The sequence below is a fragment of the Plectropomus leopardus genome, chromosome 24 (assembly GCF_008729295.1).
Source record: "Plectropomus leopardus isolate mb chromosome 24, YSFRI_Pleo_2.0, whole genome shotgun sequence".
Lineage (NCBI taxonomy): Eukaryota > Metazoa > Chordata > Actinopteri > Perciformes > Serranidae > Plectropomus > Plectropomus leopardus.
In genome coordinates this window covers 13,650,432-13,667,678 of record NC_056486.1, presented here as the reverse complement: position 1 = coordinate 13,667,678, position 17,247 = coordinate 13,650,432, and the positions used below count along the sequence as shown (strand labels likewise).

The window sequence follows — 17,247 nt, the reverse complement described above, 5'->3', positions numbered from 1 at the left end:
TACTGATTAGAAAGTGTTTAATGTGAGTAACAAAATGTGATGTTTACGACAACATGTCACGATCATTAACAACAGGTATCAGTGTGGATTTAGATTGGCTCACAGTCACTTTGGCTTCTTATCAAGTTAAAGGGACAGTTCACCCCAAAATCAAAAATGCATCTTTTCCCTCTCACCTGTAGTGCTGTTAAGCAATGTGGAGTTTTGGTTTGAGTTGCAGCGTGTTGGAGATATTAGCCACTCAGGCTTTTGGTGCTCAAAGAGCCAAAAAAAATACACTGGAGTAACTCGCCATCAGTGTTTCCCTCCAGAAATCATGACCTGCTGTTGAGTGAGTTTATTTTTGGCTCTTTGAGCTCCTCAAGCTGAGCAGCATCTACTTCCATTATACTGCAGTGAAGGCAGACATCTCCGACACAAATCACAAATCACACCAAAACAACCGTAATTCAGAAACAGCACTACAGCTGAGAGGACACATTCTGAGGCGAACTGCCCCTTTAAACACCAAGCTAATATGCATCTATAAGAATGACAAAGAATGAGAAAATGCACTTAAACTGTATGAAATTCAGTGTAAATCAGCGTCATGTTACATGGAAATGCTGCTAACATTTAATCATGACTCATGATGCTGCCATCACTAAGTTATGTACACAAAAGGGTTAAATATATAAGTCCGTACATTCAGAGGTTAGAATGGCACAAACAGTGTCTCACAGGACAGAGTGTCCTCAAAGTATCTGTTCACTTTGCACTGGCTTTCCAAAATGAGAGACCCAAAGCAGAATATTCAGTTCAGCAGAAGATATCTGATCAATTCCTACATTCTTTGACTAAAACTTTTAAATTTCATTTCTTTAAAGACTCTGTGTAATTTTTAATGTTTTACAGCATTTCTCTAATTATTGAAACACATATTTTGCAACTTTTATATAGAAAGTGGTAAATCTACACACAAGGGCTTAAAAGACTCTGACGTGTGTTCTGGTTCCCTCTAATATAGCGTGTTTATATGAGTGTACACCTGAAACATCCTCAGCACCTCCCTTTGTCACACACAAGACTAAAGCATCACAGCGAGCGTTAAAAACAGCGGGTACTTCCCTGTTGCGGCCGTTCAGTCTAATACTGGCCTCCCTTTGCGTTCCCGTGAGGCGGCGGTCCAGAATCCACCACTGACTGGTTCGTCCGGCGCCCCGACCTCGTGGTGTGGAACGGACGGCGGAGCTCAGATGGCCATCGTGCACTGGATAAACTGTGAAGAGGAGGAGCAGAGAGAGAGTCACCCACAGCTCAGGTTTGGAAATCCACAAGAGCTCAACCGAAGACACTGACACTGTTTCACATTCACACAGTTTCAGACCGCTTTAGTCGCTGTGTGTGTGTGTGTGTGTGTGTGTGTGTAGTTGTGTAGTTTCAGACCGCCTCAGACGTTGGGAAACTACACAACCACGACGCCCTGTAAAGAGCACACATGCCATTATAGCCAGATAACAACACAAAGAGATAAAACGGAAACTTACATCGTCATACTGGAAGTTGACTGATCCCTGTTGCATGGTATCTCTCCGTTTGAAGTTCTCTGCAAAAGAAGAGTACACAAACACCATTTTAATAAAACTTATTTGAAAAAACAGAGATAAGGACGGGGATTACGGGTGCAATGAACCCGTCTGCACACGGGTGGCCGTTCACTGAGCGCGTTGGCTCATTTCGAACACGCGTCCCGCTTTGGCGTCTCCTACCCGTGAGAGCTCGCAGTTTGACACAGCAGGCCACGTAGTCATCGAAGTAGATTCTCCCTCCTTTGCTGTAGCGCTTCATGATTATGTTCAGAACCTGAGGACTGACGCGGTAGCCTGATAAAGCGGGGAAAAAAAAAACAGAGTTAGTTTTGTCATTTCAGTACCGTCAGCGACAGCTACCAGTGTTTAAAAAAAAATACCTGCAAGAAATAAAAGAAATGACCTGAAAAAATGAATCTGAAGAATTATAATAACTGTGTAAATAATTTTTATATATTATTTTAATTACGAAAACCAGACAATCGGTGACAATCGGTCCCATCGACAGATCACTCCACTCTGCACCGATTTAACGACTTCTATTGAGTCCAATTATGTGTCATTCAGCATCCTGATCACCACTGGATGTGTTATCGCCTTTACATTCAACATTCATCATGTCAGACCGTTGATACTCTTACCCATAGTGCCGATTGCCTGAGTCATCTCGTGAGGTTCGACGGTTCCACTCCTGTCCTGGTCAAACACCATGAAGTTCTGCTTCCAGCCGTTGAGAGCGGTGAACAGCTCCTTGAACTCATTGAAGCCCATCTTGCCTGTGAAGTCCCTCTGATGACAGTCCGGTTAAGCCCGAATAAACCGCAATGATAATTGCTGCGAGGTGTAATTGGAATGAAGACAGTTGAAGGGTCATGGTTAGCACCACACCTCCGGTCAGACTTTTCGACAGTTAGTAGCAATGGACAGGTTGCAACACAGACACAGAGCCTTGTTTCCAAATGAACCTTGCTGGTACAGAAAGGATACATCGAGCATTGCGATCATGATCCTGCATGTCTCCAGGCTGAACGCTGTCAAGATAGTAAAACATATCGAGAGTTAATTAAGTCATGTGTAACGAGATTCACTTTCATGACGTAAATACGTACGACTCTGTGCTATAGACTTTTATTTTTTACACAGTGACAAATCACAATCATAACTGGTTATTAGGGTAGAAAACAGGCCTACATGTAACTGAACACTGCTGCGCAAATTCTGCTTTCATTGATTCGTTTTGGAATATTTTAAGACAGTCCTTATCAACGGCTGTTTTATTTATTCCACTGAGGAAAAAGTCGTTTTGCTCCCCTGAAGCTGATGTGGAAGGACAAACATGTTTAAGAGCATTTTAAAAGTCCAGTTTTTGGTCTGATTCATATTGTCTTGTTAAAAAGTTAATAAATTTCAGTTATGAAAAGGGTTTTCTTAGAGCAATGCACTTAATCTTCTGTGTCTTTTTCCCTTTTGCTATTTAGTGTGTGTTGTCCAATGTGTCCAGTTCTGTAAACCACAAATAAGTTACATCCGTATGTTAAATAAGCATCATATCAATGTTTCTAAAGTAGCGCAATATATGAGCACTCTCACCAAGATCTCGCTTTCACAGGACACAATTACTTGCACAACACAAAAATACATTTTATATTTGAGAACCATTATAAAAATGAATATGAACATCATTTTATGATTTAGAAAATGTTTTATTGTGATTATAATGACTTGATTATTTAGGATACTTCTATGCTGGTGTACTGATCCCAATTATTGTGATTTCAGTTACTGTGCGTCCCTCTGCTGACCAGAGCTGGAGTATAACAAGTACATTTACTTAAGTACTGTACTTAAATACAAATCGGAGGAACATTTACCTTACTTGAGTATTTTAACCCTTAAGCTCCTAATGCATTTGTCCCTAATGACAAAAAATGTCAGCTTCCCCAAAACTGCTGTAAAAATATTATATATTAATATTATATTGTCCACTTTAAACGAGTCAGTCTTTTAAAAGTACTTCAGCCTGAAATATACATCAAATATTAATTATATTTTTAGGGGTTTTAACCCTTTAAAGGCCAGTATGTTTACATAACTCCACAGTTTTTTATCAAAAAAAAAAAAAAAAAAAATTCCATACAATACATTTCAAGGAGTATTTGATTATTATTATTATTATTATTATTATTAGGACCTGATATGGGTCAATGATTGGCAGCAACATCGATTTTGATGCATCATTATCCAACCAACCATTATCCAACATCAACAGTGACACACACCATCATTTCAGTATCAAGGCCACCTTGCAGAAAATAGTAAAAAGTGTGAAATTTGGCTCCATGCTTTGAACGGGATAAAGTAGCGTCATCTGGTGGACAAATGTAAAAATTAAAATTTGAAAGCTAGTAGTCCAAAATGAGATCTTAACATAAAGGAATGCATTAGTTTATGTTAAGATAAATGTGGGATCAAAAATTGCATTTTCAATGGTTTTCAGTTAGACATTTTTTGTCGTTAGGATCAAATGTGTCGGTTTTTGTGTAGCTTAGCCATTTTAGGCTAATTTAAAGAACTCAGATGACAATTTTAAAATCTTTTAAAAATGAATATCCTCTGGCAAATTAGAGCTATATTCATTCAACACAGCCAAAGTGGCTTGGGGTTAGAGGTTGTTAAATGCATGACATAAATACAGCTTACAAACATGTCCTGCACGACTAAAACACCTGACGGACTTAAAAAGATAGACTAAAGCATTGTACAACAACTCATATGAGTGGTCTGAGTGAAGAGTCAGTCGTCCTCTTTCGTGGAAGGGAGAGTCGGAAACTTACGTGTGTAGCTGCCGGAGAAACCAGACTGGGTCAGACACCTCTGCAGCTCCTCTGCATCGACCTCGCCGTCCTGTACAGAGCCGGAAGTGAAATTCGGTCATGTGTGACTCTCAAATGAATAAACAGCGTTCTGTGGTGACTGTTCTGCTGGTCAAGTGTGAAGTGATGAGTGCAGAGAAACACAGAAGTGCAGTTTATACTATTGCTGAGTGAGAATAAGGACAACAACAAGAAATTAACAGAGAATGAGTCCAAAAACACAGCGTTCTCCGTTACGTCATTTTTAGCCGTATCTAACAGCAGATGCAACAAAGCACGCCAGTTTCCACGGCTGCTGCTGCTTCCTTTCAGTACCTTTGTTAACCAATTATTTCATTCACATGGCTCACAATCTGGAGCGATACATTTGGCATCTGGTCTGTTTTCTTTAATTACATAATACGCCTTCATGCTTTCTTATTCCACATGATTGGCAGTTGTGTCTCGGGATGCGGGATAATATCGGCACGTCATCGGAATCAGCAGATATTGGCTTTACATTTAAATATCAGAATCGGCCAAAATGTCAATTTCTGCCGTGAACATGTACAAAAGATCAAGCCAGTTGAATTATTTCTCTTATTATACAAAATGAATGAATGATACATACATTAAGGGCCATCATGATAAGAGTATGCATAATTTGATGTTAAAATCCAAGCACAACTACACATCCAGTTATCAATGAATATGGGGATCATTGATATTGATACCATTATCGAGACTTCTTTACTGTCGCTCTCAGTTGTGTTTTTAGTAATTAGGAAATAAACGATTGCGTTTTCATTTAAACATTTATTTTGAAAAATCATTAGTAGTTTGGATTATGTATCATAAGATGATTCGAGCTCATGATAGGACATTAAACAAACACAAACTGTCCGTTTTATATCGCTGGGAAAACCAATTTCTCACCCAAACAACTGTATTAATCAAGCTTCTTGCCAAAATCTACAATTTCTTTTTCTTGATGTAACATTTGAACACATCATTGTAATGTTTTATTTACCTTTGCCTCATAGTAACTTTACTGAGCGGACCTTGAACGCAGCACAATGAAATTTATTTAGCTAACTAGCTCTTATCCTGACGATTTCAACTCAGAATTCAACACCGGATTACTATTTTTAACTTTTTAACTTGGGTGTGCTTAGCACTGCTGCTTTGAGTGGATAATAATGAAGATAATCAATGTATACGGACCAGAGATTAGATTAAAATGACGTGCCTCGCCTCGAGATGTAATGTTACACTATACTGGAGAATGAAACCCAGTTTCGATCCCCATACCGAGTTATCAGAGACACAAACATAAATAGCTGTCCTATTCAATTTAATTTAATTATGAAAGTGTACTGTACTGTATTTCACATTTTATGTGTACTTTCTAAATCTTCCATAGCTTAGCAGGCAGTTTGGACAAAATGCAAAAAGTCTATTGTTTGCAACACCTAAAGACTTTTGCAGTAAAACAGTGAAATCATTAATCTGCACTGGTGACCCTTGTGACAACTGAAGCGGAGTGGAATCAGGTAAAGACAGAGCCCAGATCCATGTCAACATATTCATGAGACCTGCAAAGACAATCTGTCAAGAGAGAATTTCTCATTCTTGCCCAAACTTGAAAAATGAAAACTGTGGCTCTTACACGGGCGATGTGTATGACGTGTGCTCTGATAAGACTTGAGGAGAAATCTCCACACTCACCTGTCCTGCGATGGCGGTGAAGTAACCCCACATTGGATCGTTGGCGGCTGGGGCCGGGGCGCCGAACGAGACGGGATAGCCTCCTCCATAGGCGGCATGTGGTGGTGCGCCCCCCATGGGTCCGCCCATTTGCCCATGCATGGGCCCCCCCATATGGCCCCCCATAGGGGCTCCCATTGGCCCTCCCATTGGTGCTCCCATGGGCCCACCTGGCATTCCTTGGGGAGGCATCCCCTGACCTGGCATTCCTGGCATTGGACCCCCATACTGTGAGCAGAGAGCAGAGCAGAGAGGAGAATCAGGACTGTATGAAAAAAAGACAAGCAGAGGAGGATTACGTTTCGTGCCACAAGAGGAGAACATAATTTTCCTCTTGTGCATGAACATGTTCTAACATGGTCTCAACAGCAGATGCACAATCTATAGACTTTCAGAACCTGTCAGCTTTAAAGGCATGCTAGGTAAGGAGTGCTTGCTTAAGGAGGGCAATAGTCCCTATTACACATCACTGAAAGTCACTGCATTTCACGCTCAAGGATCACACTTGGACTTTGATAACGGTCTGTGTCCCCGGAGCATTTTTCTTTTTCTGAGCGCCTTCGTTTCTTTTCATTTGTTCCCAATCACTGCGTATGCAGCCGCCGACAGTCGCCCAACGTCTTTTTCACAACGCCCTGGTTTTTCTGTACGGCAGCTACGAGTGCTTCTAGTTGAAAATATCCAAACTTATGATCCACTATGTCACTTTTTTTTTTTTTTAAAGGCGCTGGTAATGTCACTGCTGCTCCTTTAACTACTGCATGTCAAGAAAAGCTTGGGAGCAGATCAGCCACTACTTTCATGCTCAAGAAAACACTGTGCATATTTATCCACAATATTTATACAAAGCACATACTTCATACTTTACAGAGAAACACCACATACGTTAAGAATTCCAGTATGTTATTTCCATGGCCTAGGGAAGTTCAATCAGTACTTTTGGACCTGAACTACTCTCGCAAAGCCAGAAACCAGAGTCTCAAACATGTGATGTCATCAAGTATTAATGGGGGCCGTATTTTGTGGACCCACTCTGATCTGATCTGATTTGCAGTGAAGTTATCACGTGGTCAGTGTTCAGTTTAAGTTTTAGTATTTCCTATCCCCCTGCTTTTGTAAACATCACAGGCACCTGTGCAAAAAGTCTGTGGTTATCAATAACCCGGTTATTACGGGGACTATTTTTTTACCTACATTGATGTCGTGTTCTACCCATAATTCAGCAGAAATTATCCACCACTGTGTTGGAAGTGCAAGCAAACAGGCGGTCAGCATTGAAAAAAACAGCCTGAGAGAGGAGCACTTTAGGCGAGGGGGGAGTGGATCATAAAAGCCATTAATTCACAAGAAACAGATTATTGATTTTCTCACAAGTGCTCATCTGCTAAATGATCCTTTTTTTAATGCAAAAAAAATGTAAGTAAGGAAAAACAGAAGGCCTTCGTCGTTCAAAACACCTGCAATGAAAGGAAATTCAGTCTAGGAATAACATTTTAAGTGTTGCCTTATCCTGATTTGATGCAATTTTCTGAACTTTTTCTGAACTTTTAAGGCTGTTCTATAATTTGCCTTTGCCCTCTTAGTTATTATATTAACATTACTCATCAAAAATATCTTTGTGTAATGATTTCGTTAAAGCCTAAATAGTCATCCCTGGATTTGTTGCAACATCAATATTGAGGTATCTAGTCAAAAATATTGTGATATTTGATTTTCTACATATTCTTCCCCTTATTCAGGCCCAAATGGATTTAAAGGAATAGTTTAACCCCCAAATTCAATGAAAGACGGGATTCACCCGTTTTTCATTGAATTTGGGAAGAAAACCTTTTTTGGCATGCCTCACTTTCTTGAAAATTCTGTCGTGTGCCTGCACCGTTTATGCAGAGTGTTTTAAATATTAAGCTTATAGCAAACAGACTTGCAACAGAATGACATTTTCCAAATATGATATTATATTATTATTATTATTATTATTAGTCTCAATGAACCATACAGGAATGAAAACAGAGTTTTTTGAGTACTTTTGCCACACTACATTTCTCTTTAGCATTTAAGATGCAAATTACAAATTAGGGAAGGAAAGAAACAAGGGACAGACAGACAAATAAGGAATAAAAGGGAATGGAAAACTGGATTTTGTTCTTTAAATACTTTAAGTTAAAAAACAAGTTTTTCTGCACGGGAAATGTAAGATCAATTTTTAAGTTACAAAGAAGTAAAAGTCATCATTCTCAAAACTGTGACTGCTTCCTTTTTTTAAACAGCATTTACTTGCACTTATACTTTCAATACTCGATGACACTTGATGTCATAAAATTACTTTTGACTCTAACAGATGACTTTAACTTCAATCAAAGTCATTGTCTGGTAAGAAATCTGTACTTTTCTGTCACTGCTCTCCAGGCAGACAGATTAAAATGTAAAAGGGTGTGTTTATTTTCCCTGTAATCAATAATGAGAATGAGTGCATTCACCCCACATCATTATAGTATGCCATATACTTATAAAGGCTACTTGCCTATACAGGGTAAGCATTATACTGAACTAACTATATGACAGTTTTAGATATAATATTAGTGAATGGGCTTTTCAGATGAGTGTTTCAGGCCTGTCACACTGTGGGTCACACCTCCTCAGGCCCCTGTGCACACTTTATGGCCTCAAGGTAATTGCTGGTTCTGCTTACTTTTCTTAAACGTTACTGTCATTCTGGAAAACATTTTTTTTCAGTCTACTTTCAAGAAACTGGAGATGCCGATATAGCTGCTAAGCCCCAAATTAAACTGAAAAAACGGCGCTATTGCAGCAAACTGACATATGGACATCCACCGTGTAACAGGAAGAGCAGGAAACCTGTAACAGAACATCTCGTAACATCGGAAATCCACTGAAACTCAGCCCAAAGCTAGCTTTACTGCTCACCACCGCGAGTCTCCTACCCCCCAAAATCCCGCTTACACGCCATTTACTCACCCCGCCGTATCCCGGATAAGCCATTTTACGGAATAGGACAAACTGTCACAAGTTTGATATCGTTGCAGCGTTTTTACACTGTACCAAAGTGTCTGTCACACGGTGGGAACTTCCGATTGAACAGCTGCTACATCATATCCGAGCTAATGAAAGTTGCCGGAAGTGCTTTGACTAGTGGTGCCGCTGACCAATCAGTGAAGAGCTATAGAAAAAGACCCGCCCATATAGTTTCAGTGCTGCGTTTATGTACCCCGCTGAAATTCGACACCCTGAAACGATTATCAAAATAAACATTTAATCTTAAAGTTACACAGCATTTTAAAAATACCAAAATAATCATATCAATCAGCTTAAGATAAATTAATGCACAATGGCTCCTCAATGCCACATTTTGGTAACTTGGGTATAAAATTCCTAGCCGCCATAAAAGTTAGGAATTTCCACTTTCCCAGTATCCTTAAACTTCTCATTGAAGTATTTCCACTGTCTTTCCTTCCGATGTTATCTCTCTTAAAATCCTATTTATGACCTTTGGATGGCGCGGGGAGAATGAGCAAAGGTTTATCATGCAACAATATGACGTGTAATTTTGGTTTTTCAACACTGGAGATCCACGCAGCGTGTTTCTACAGCTTTTTAATTTCAGGGAAAATGTATTTGGCTGTTTTGCATGGCGTCTTATCACCACTAGATGGTGCTGTTTTGACTTTTACCTTATAAGCAATATGTTATTTTATTTCTTTAACCTGGCAAGGGTATTAATAAGTATTACAACTCTTTTTTACAAAACAGCTGAAAGTGTTTTTGATATATTTTACACACACAAAAACAATAAAGAGGAACAAGAAGTGTGATAAAATGGTTTAAACATAACAAACGTCAGACACTACATTAAAAATTCTGTAATTTTTTTTATCATACTTCAAATGTGCAAAACGTTTCTTAAGGTGCAATAATTCTTAATATGACTGTCTTAACTGCAATATTTGGTGCAATATCTCAACTACAGCGATCCTCTTTACAATTACTCAAATGTGCAGTATTCTTCCAACTCTTGAATATAGGCTATATTTAACACGTTACACTTTGTATTTATTGTATATATTCTAATTGTTATTCTTAATTATGTATATTAGAGTTGTAGCTTTGCACATATATTTAGTTTTTATACTTTAACTCACATTGTAGTATGAGGCACAATTTTATTTTACACACTCTACACACTCAGCACATTATCTATATTATAATGTATTTATTCACCAATTAGTGCTAATTATTACTGTATTTCTCACATTTCTATTTTTTACACACCAACATTCTCAACATTTTATACATATTTTGTTTTAAATGTGTAACTTTTTACATGCTGTGCCAATTGTTTCCTCTTCCTGTATTTCTGTTTTATATTTTATTTGATCTATCAGTTGTCTGCTTTATTAACCCTGAAAATAAAGCCTGACAAAAAATATGAAAAGCTTACAAAGCATGATCTGTATGATGTCAGAGACAGTCAGCTGTGATATGAATTTATCTGAAGTAACAAGGTGAGAACCCGCAGCCGTGAAAACGATTACAGGAGCCACATCTGCACTGTATTTCACCCTTCAGTAAAACTGAAGAGGAAGCGGACTGTGAGTTCAACAGAAAAGCAGCGCACTCGGTCTACGGAAAGCAGGTGCAGGAAAATGTGGGTGGGAAGGGTACAGAGGGTGCCATAACTTCCTGTAACCACAACAGAAAGTTCAAGTGCGAATGGCTCCGTGCCTGACGGTGCTGCAGGATCTCGAGGGATGCAGCTACGACGGTAAACATGTTGATAGAGTCGATGGGAAAGTTTGTAGAAATAGTTGTTTTTTTTGGCGAAATGCTTACACAGCGTTATAATGAATTTGCTACTATGATGAAGTTCCCTGACGAATGCATACTGTACACAAGAATAATGTGTTCAGATGTAACCCAGGCAGTGGTGGAATGTAACTAAATACATTTTCTCAATTATTGTACTTAAGTGTGAATTTGTGGCACTTTACTTGAGTCTCTATATTACTCAGCTGCATTTCAGATGGAAAAATGTTTCTTTTTAACTCCACTACATTTATCTGAAAGCTTTAGTTACTCAAATAATTACGATTTTTTTCATAAAAAACATAAAAATATGACGTTTTGCTATAAATTCAACTACCCAACCATTTATACAAATACAGCGGCAATGATTAGTCAATTAATCTATTAGCAGATTGACATCAAATTAAGTCATTTTGTAATTGATTTTCAATAATTTTGAGTTTGTTTTTGCTTGAATACTTGAATTAGATGTTGCTGATTTACACATTTTGATGCAACATTTTAAACGCAGGACTCATAACACTGTTTTCACATTGTGGTATTAATACTTTTAGTTAAGTAAAGGATCTGAATACTTCCTTCACCACTGAGCCCAGGTGGAGATCTGGGGCTACTGTGGTAGAGTGATGATGCTTTGGTGCTACTTTTCTTATTCTACATTTTTAATACACCCCTGTCTGCACTATTTCTTTCTTTATTTTAATAAAGCTGATGATACACACACATCCTGCTATTCAACATTGTTATTCTTGATAACGCATTGGGAAACTATATTTCTGTCTTTGCTCCTTTTTGCTATAATCAGTTTCAGGTCTGGACAATCTCTTTGGCTTAGAATTTGCAATCAGAGACCTTTTAATTTCCCATTATGCTCTAAATTTAGGCACCTTAGATGCTTTTTTCTTGCTGCTGAAGTCTACAAAGTATGTTATTTACTTGAGCTTATTAGAATTCTTATTTTTATGTTATTATCAGACGATCAAAGTGTTTTTAGCTTCGCCTAGGAGGTCATATTTTGAGTTTTGTCTGTTTTGTCAGCAAGATTACAGAATAACTACCAGCCCGACTTTCATGAATTTGCTGGAAGGGTGTCACATGGGTCAAAGAAGTGCCAATTAAATTTTGGAGCTCATCTGAATCACTGAGCAGAAACATGAATTATTTTTCTCCTTTGTTAGCGGTTCGGGAAAGTGCATTTGGCCTCGGCAGAATGAATGCCGTACACTTTAAAGTCCAGTAGATGGTAGTGAAGCTCAATGGTGACTTAACATCCAATTACAGAATTATAATATGACAGTCCTCATTCACCGATAGCAGTGATCACACGTAGACGCTCTGACTTCATACAGGAAGCAGTCGTTATGGAGCAGTCGGTGTTTTCATGGGAGAACTGGTCACACCGCCGCAAATACAACAACGCCTTTTTTCTCAAACCAACTTCGGGAAATAACTAATTCCACTATAACTCAAACGTGAAATGTTTGCAATAAACTTAAGCTGCAACTGCCCAAAAAATACGATACAACCAATGAAAAGTATGTGGGATCAGTTCATTACTGCAAAACAACTTGAAACTTAAAAACAGCATTTTAGCAAAGTACAAGTACAAGTTAGATTTAAGACTTTTTCAGACCAATTTTACAATACCCCAAAATTGCGGGGAATTAAAAAATCAACTAAAATCAGTTACTGGAGTTAGGGACAATGTTGCCCAAATGATTACGTCAACATAAAACATGTTCTGTATGAAAAGTGACCTTAGATGATTTCTGTTGTGATTTGGCTCGATACATAAAATAAAATAAAACTGATTTGACTTAAAAGGGAGGCACTGACTTCGGTAAATAATTGTTTGAGGTTAAAAATTTAAAAAAAAAATCAGTGTAGCAGATACTTTACTTTAAGTAGATTTATTTTAGTCTATTTATTTTTTGCCATTTTATAATTTTAATCCACTGCATTTCAGACAGAAATATTCTACTTTTCACGACACGTTTTACCTTTAACAGAGTATTATCACAGTGTGGTATTAGTACTTTTACCTAAGTAGAAATTAAAATATTAAAAAAGTATTTAAAAATGTGAAATTCTTAAAAATATTATACTAATAATGCTTCTGTACGTGTTTCGACTTTTGCATGCGAGATTTTTGTCATTGTTGAGTATTTCGCAGTGTTTTCTCATACTTTCACTCAAGTAAAGAATTGAATACATCTTCCTCCACTTATAAATACTTAGAAAGAGGGAATTTAGATCGTCAGACTTCTAGTGCCCCCTCGAAAGTCACATTTATAACCCATGAAGTAAAGTCACATTTGGTTAATTTAGACTTGCTAAGTGGCGTGTGGGAGAAACTTCCAGCCCCTGGATAGTCGTGGTCCTTGGTCTTGTCACATACCAAATGTGTATCCTGTGTATGCTTCTGTTTGTAATTGTGTCTGATGACTGTCTCCCCTCACTGCTTGATTAACACTGTTTACATACTTCCTGATTGCTGCTTTGCTTTCCTGTAGACACGTGTTGGCATTTCGTTTACTCGAGGTCGGCTCAGCGGCTCAGACCTGCTCCGTGTCCGAAAGTTCACCACTACTAAACTTCATTAAACTCACATCCACACAGCACACTCCTGGACTGGACTTCGACGATTTTTTCAGCAAAACAAGTGTTAATAATACGCCTATACGACTGCGTTACAAGCTGGCCAGCAGAGATAACACAGTCTGGAAAATATGACTACCCCTCCCTGATATCAGCTCTGCCAGTTACACTATATGTATATTAGGGGTCGACAGATTACTGGCTGGTTACTGGGGCCGATATTTGGCATTTTTTGGTGATTATCTGCATCAGTATTTTATTTTAATGATTGCCGATAAGATAAGTGTCAGCATGGGAGGAACTTTATCTTTTTGAACTTTTACTTTGAAAAACCTCAGGGAGCTATTTTTGTTTATTAATTTTTTATATTTAAATTTATGCTGCCTTTGTACTAAAAAAAGCATATCATGTTTCAGTTTTGATTAAACATTATCAAACATTAACATAGGCATTTAAACAACATTTAAAGTTTGTTTTGTTCTTAGTTTTGACAGAAAGATTTTTATTGGAAATACGTGTCTGTTCCAAATACTGTTTATGGGTCACATGAACCACTAATAATTGGCATTTTATTGGCCCTGAAAAAACAATATCGGCCTATATAGGACTGCATTACAAGCTGGCCAGCAGAGATAACACCTTTTAGAAAATATGACAACCCTTCCTTTAACCACTACTTTCACATATTCCAATTGCACTGTATGTAAATATAAAGTACCTTTTCAATGTTTTACTTTTAAAAGACCCGACTGCTTCTTCAACCACAAAGTAATTGCACCTCGGCTTGACACCAGCAGTGTGTATAGTGTGACAGACAAAGTGCTGAGCTGCTGCTACAGTACATTAAGCACATACACACATAAGATGTTAATAGAAACTTCACAGATCCGTTTCTAACACCAGTGATTTCCTCACAGTTTGCCCAAACAACATCGTCCAAGTTCAGGCCAAAAATGCAATTACAGTACCGACACTTGCATCACATCTGTTGAAACCAAAGCCCAGGGCGTCTCTGTTTATCTCGGAGAATAAACACTGGACTTTCTCCCAAGAACAACTGCTAACAGCTGAGAGCAAATACTCATCATCCGACTGCAGGACATAAACAGTATGATGAGCTGGAGCTACGACGTATGATTGTACGCTTATACTCATTTCCACTACAGTTTTTCTGTACTGCGTTCAGAAACCGTGCACAAGCATTTAAACTTTTGAAACATGAGCAACTGGTTTGATTTCTCTCACAACGTGGTAAAAAACAAGGCTATTAACAACATGGCATTAAACGTTCGGCATATTGAAAAAAACAAATAAATAAAAGGTAAGAAGAAAATGAACTGACAATTTGCTTGAAAGAAGAGTATCATTGGAAAATTATTAAATAACTGAGGAAAAAAATCAAGAAAATTATATTTAGAATTATTAGAATTATGTACTTAAAAATTAGGTTACAAAAAAATGCGTGTATTCATTAACATTTATATTGTATTATTTTATTTCAGCACTTTTTAAAAGAAAATTTCCTCTTTTGTTCTTTTAACTTTTAACTAATGTCTTGCTATTTACAAAGTTGCTTATCTCTTTCCTTTGAAATGAAGCCAGCCATTTAATCAATATTTAATTGATTCTAAGCCTTTTCTTACGTCAGTATCTTTTTTTGTAATGTTTACATCCTTTTGGTTTTTTAAACTATATTTAATTTATAATTTTATATTTTTTGTGAAATGACTAAGAAATAAAATACTGACAAACATTACATTTAAGAATTAAATCAAAATAAAATCAGTAAAATATATAAAATAACCTACAAGGAAACAATTGCAACGATGCTTAAATTACTGTTCAGTCACAGCTCTCCCAATCACTATTTCCTTTCGCTGCTTCATCTCTCTATCTCTCCGTCCCCACAATCTGTCCCATGAGACCAAATGTGTCCAAAGTGACACCTATAAACGATTTTAGTCGTGCTTAGTGTCATGGAGGCATCTCTGAAGTGATGCTCTTCAAACAAGCCGTGCTGCATTAGGGGAAGACATCCACTCTCTGTTTGTTTGCTGAGGATGTCCGGTGTGAAAGGAACAAGTGCACAATATGATGTCTATTCCCCATAAAGGCACAGCTTCATATTTGTTAAGCTTTTAACAGGCTTTTAGCATCGACTCAGACTGGTCAGCGCTTACGTACAAAGAGGAAAACTTCCTCAGTCTGAGGCAATGTGGACTAAAATCAACTTTATTTTTAGTCCCAGTGCCCCAAAGTCTGCTTGACGCAGTTATGTAAAAATATCATTTCATCCTTTTTAAATGCTGTTTTTTAATTAAATTTTCACCCTCGTGTCTCACAGTCAGTGACATCGTTCTCACACTTCAGGAACTACACCAAAACAGGAAGGATATTAATACCTGTGTAAATACATCATATGCAATTCATGGAATTTATGGCGGACTACTTCTCGGCTGTTATCAGTCATCTGACGGCTGTGTCGAGTCATCTGAGGCAGCAGTTGACCGGTCACACTTCAGTTCTATTCAGAAACTCTGAGTTACAGAAAATATGCTTTCTTGTCAATATAACCGAAGATGTTTTCAGTTAAAAGAAACGTTAACAAGCATAAGTTCAATTCTAGCCGCTCTTTGATGCTTTAGCCTACTTACTGAGGCACAGCGGTGCTTTGAGGAAATGTTTTTATCGTCTCACTTTAGCACAATAACAGTGCCTAATTAATAATATCAGGATTTGGTTTGATGCTTCTAGAGGCCTCAGAGTCCTTCACTGCCGGCATGCATGTGACATGGCTACGAGTTAAGATAAAGGTGAGGACTTTGTAGATGGTTAACAGACTGGATCGTGGGTTACCATGGATGTATAAAGAGAACTGGATACAGTGCTGAAGGAGGGGCGCTGATCATTCCTATGAACTTCCCCTTTAGCCTTATGCTAATCCAAATTCTGACAGTGAAACGAGGCATTTCGCGGGGGTTTAGATAACAAAAAAAAAATGATTTACAGACGTATCTTTTGTCACATTAGTCTACAGGAAGAAGTCTTTTTGGGGCACAGATACAATAACTCTCTTTGCCTAGTACAGAATTTCTATCAGGGGGGCAGCCCCCCTTTTGGCAGCACCACTGATATCAGTACTAAATTTAAAAAGCACTGGGACACATGATCTAATAAAGCACAATTATGAAGTAAACGAAGAAATGGCAATAAACTGTGACGGATGAATTAGAAAAGAATTTTTAGGGTAGAATAAAAGCCACAAGAGCCACAAATTTTGTGAAATTTTCTACTAATTTGAATATTTTTCCATGTTTGATTTTTTTTTAACTAAAATGTTAATATAATTTAAATTCAGTTGTGCATCCTCAGCTTCCCTACCTGCTACTAAAAGCAGCTCTGCTTTCAACTCGACCACGTTTTAACTAGTGGTCCATGTTTTTATTCATTACATGCATTTCTTCATTATTCTCAACTTAAATAGCATATCGAGTCTAAAAATATTCATGCTTACCTTTTTAAAAGTCCACTACGTCTAAGTTTGAATATGCAAATTAGCAAATGGGAATCTGGAGTGGGAGTTTGTGTGCCAGCTCACACTGAACACCCCTCGTGCCGTGGCATGAGTAGATGCCCATGGT

General features: G+C 37.8%; 1 protein-coding gene across 1 annotated transcript; it reads right to left on the bottom strand.

The window, feature by feature from the left end:
* gca (grancalcin) lies at nucleotides 1-9,298 on the bottom strand. Its single transcript, XM_042513312.1, has 8 exons — nucleotides 9,164-9,298; nucleotides 6,149-6,415; nucleotides 4,403-4,472; nucleotides 2,556-2,599; nucleotides 2,210-2,357; nucleotides 1,749-1,862; nucleotides 1,527-1,585; nucleotides 1-1,258 (listed from the first exon to the last, which is right to left on the bottom strand). Exons 1-8 carry the CDS (start codon nucleotides 9,185-9,187, stop codon nucleotides 1,232-1,234), a joined length of 753 nt encoding a protein of 250 aa, XP_042369246.1. The 5' UTR covers nucleotides 9,188-9,298; the 3' UTR covers nucleotides 1-1,231.
* Between the last annotated feature and the right edge of the window lie 7,949 nt (nucleotides 9,299-17,247).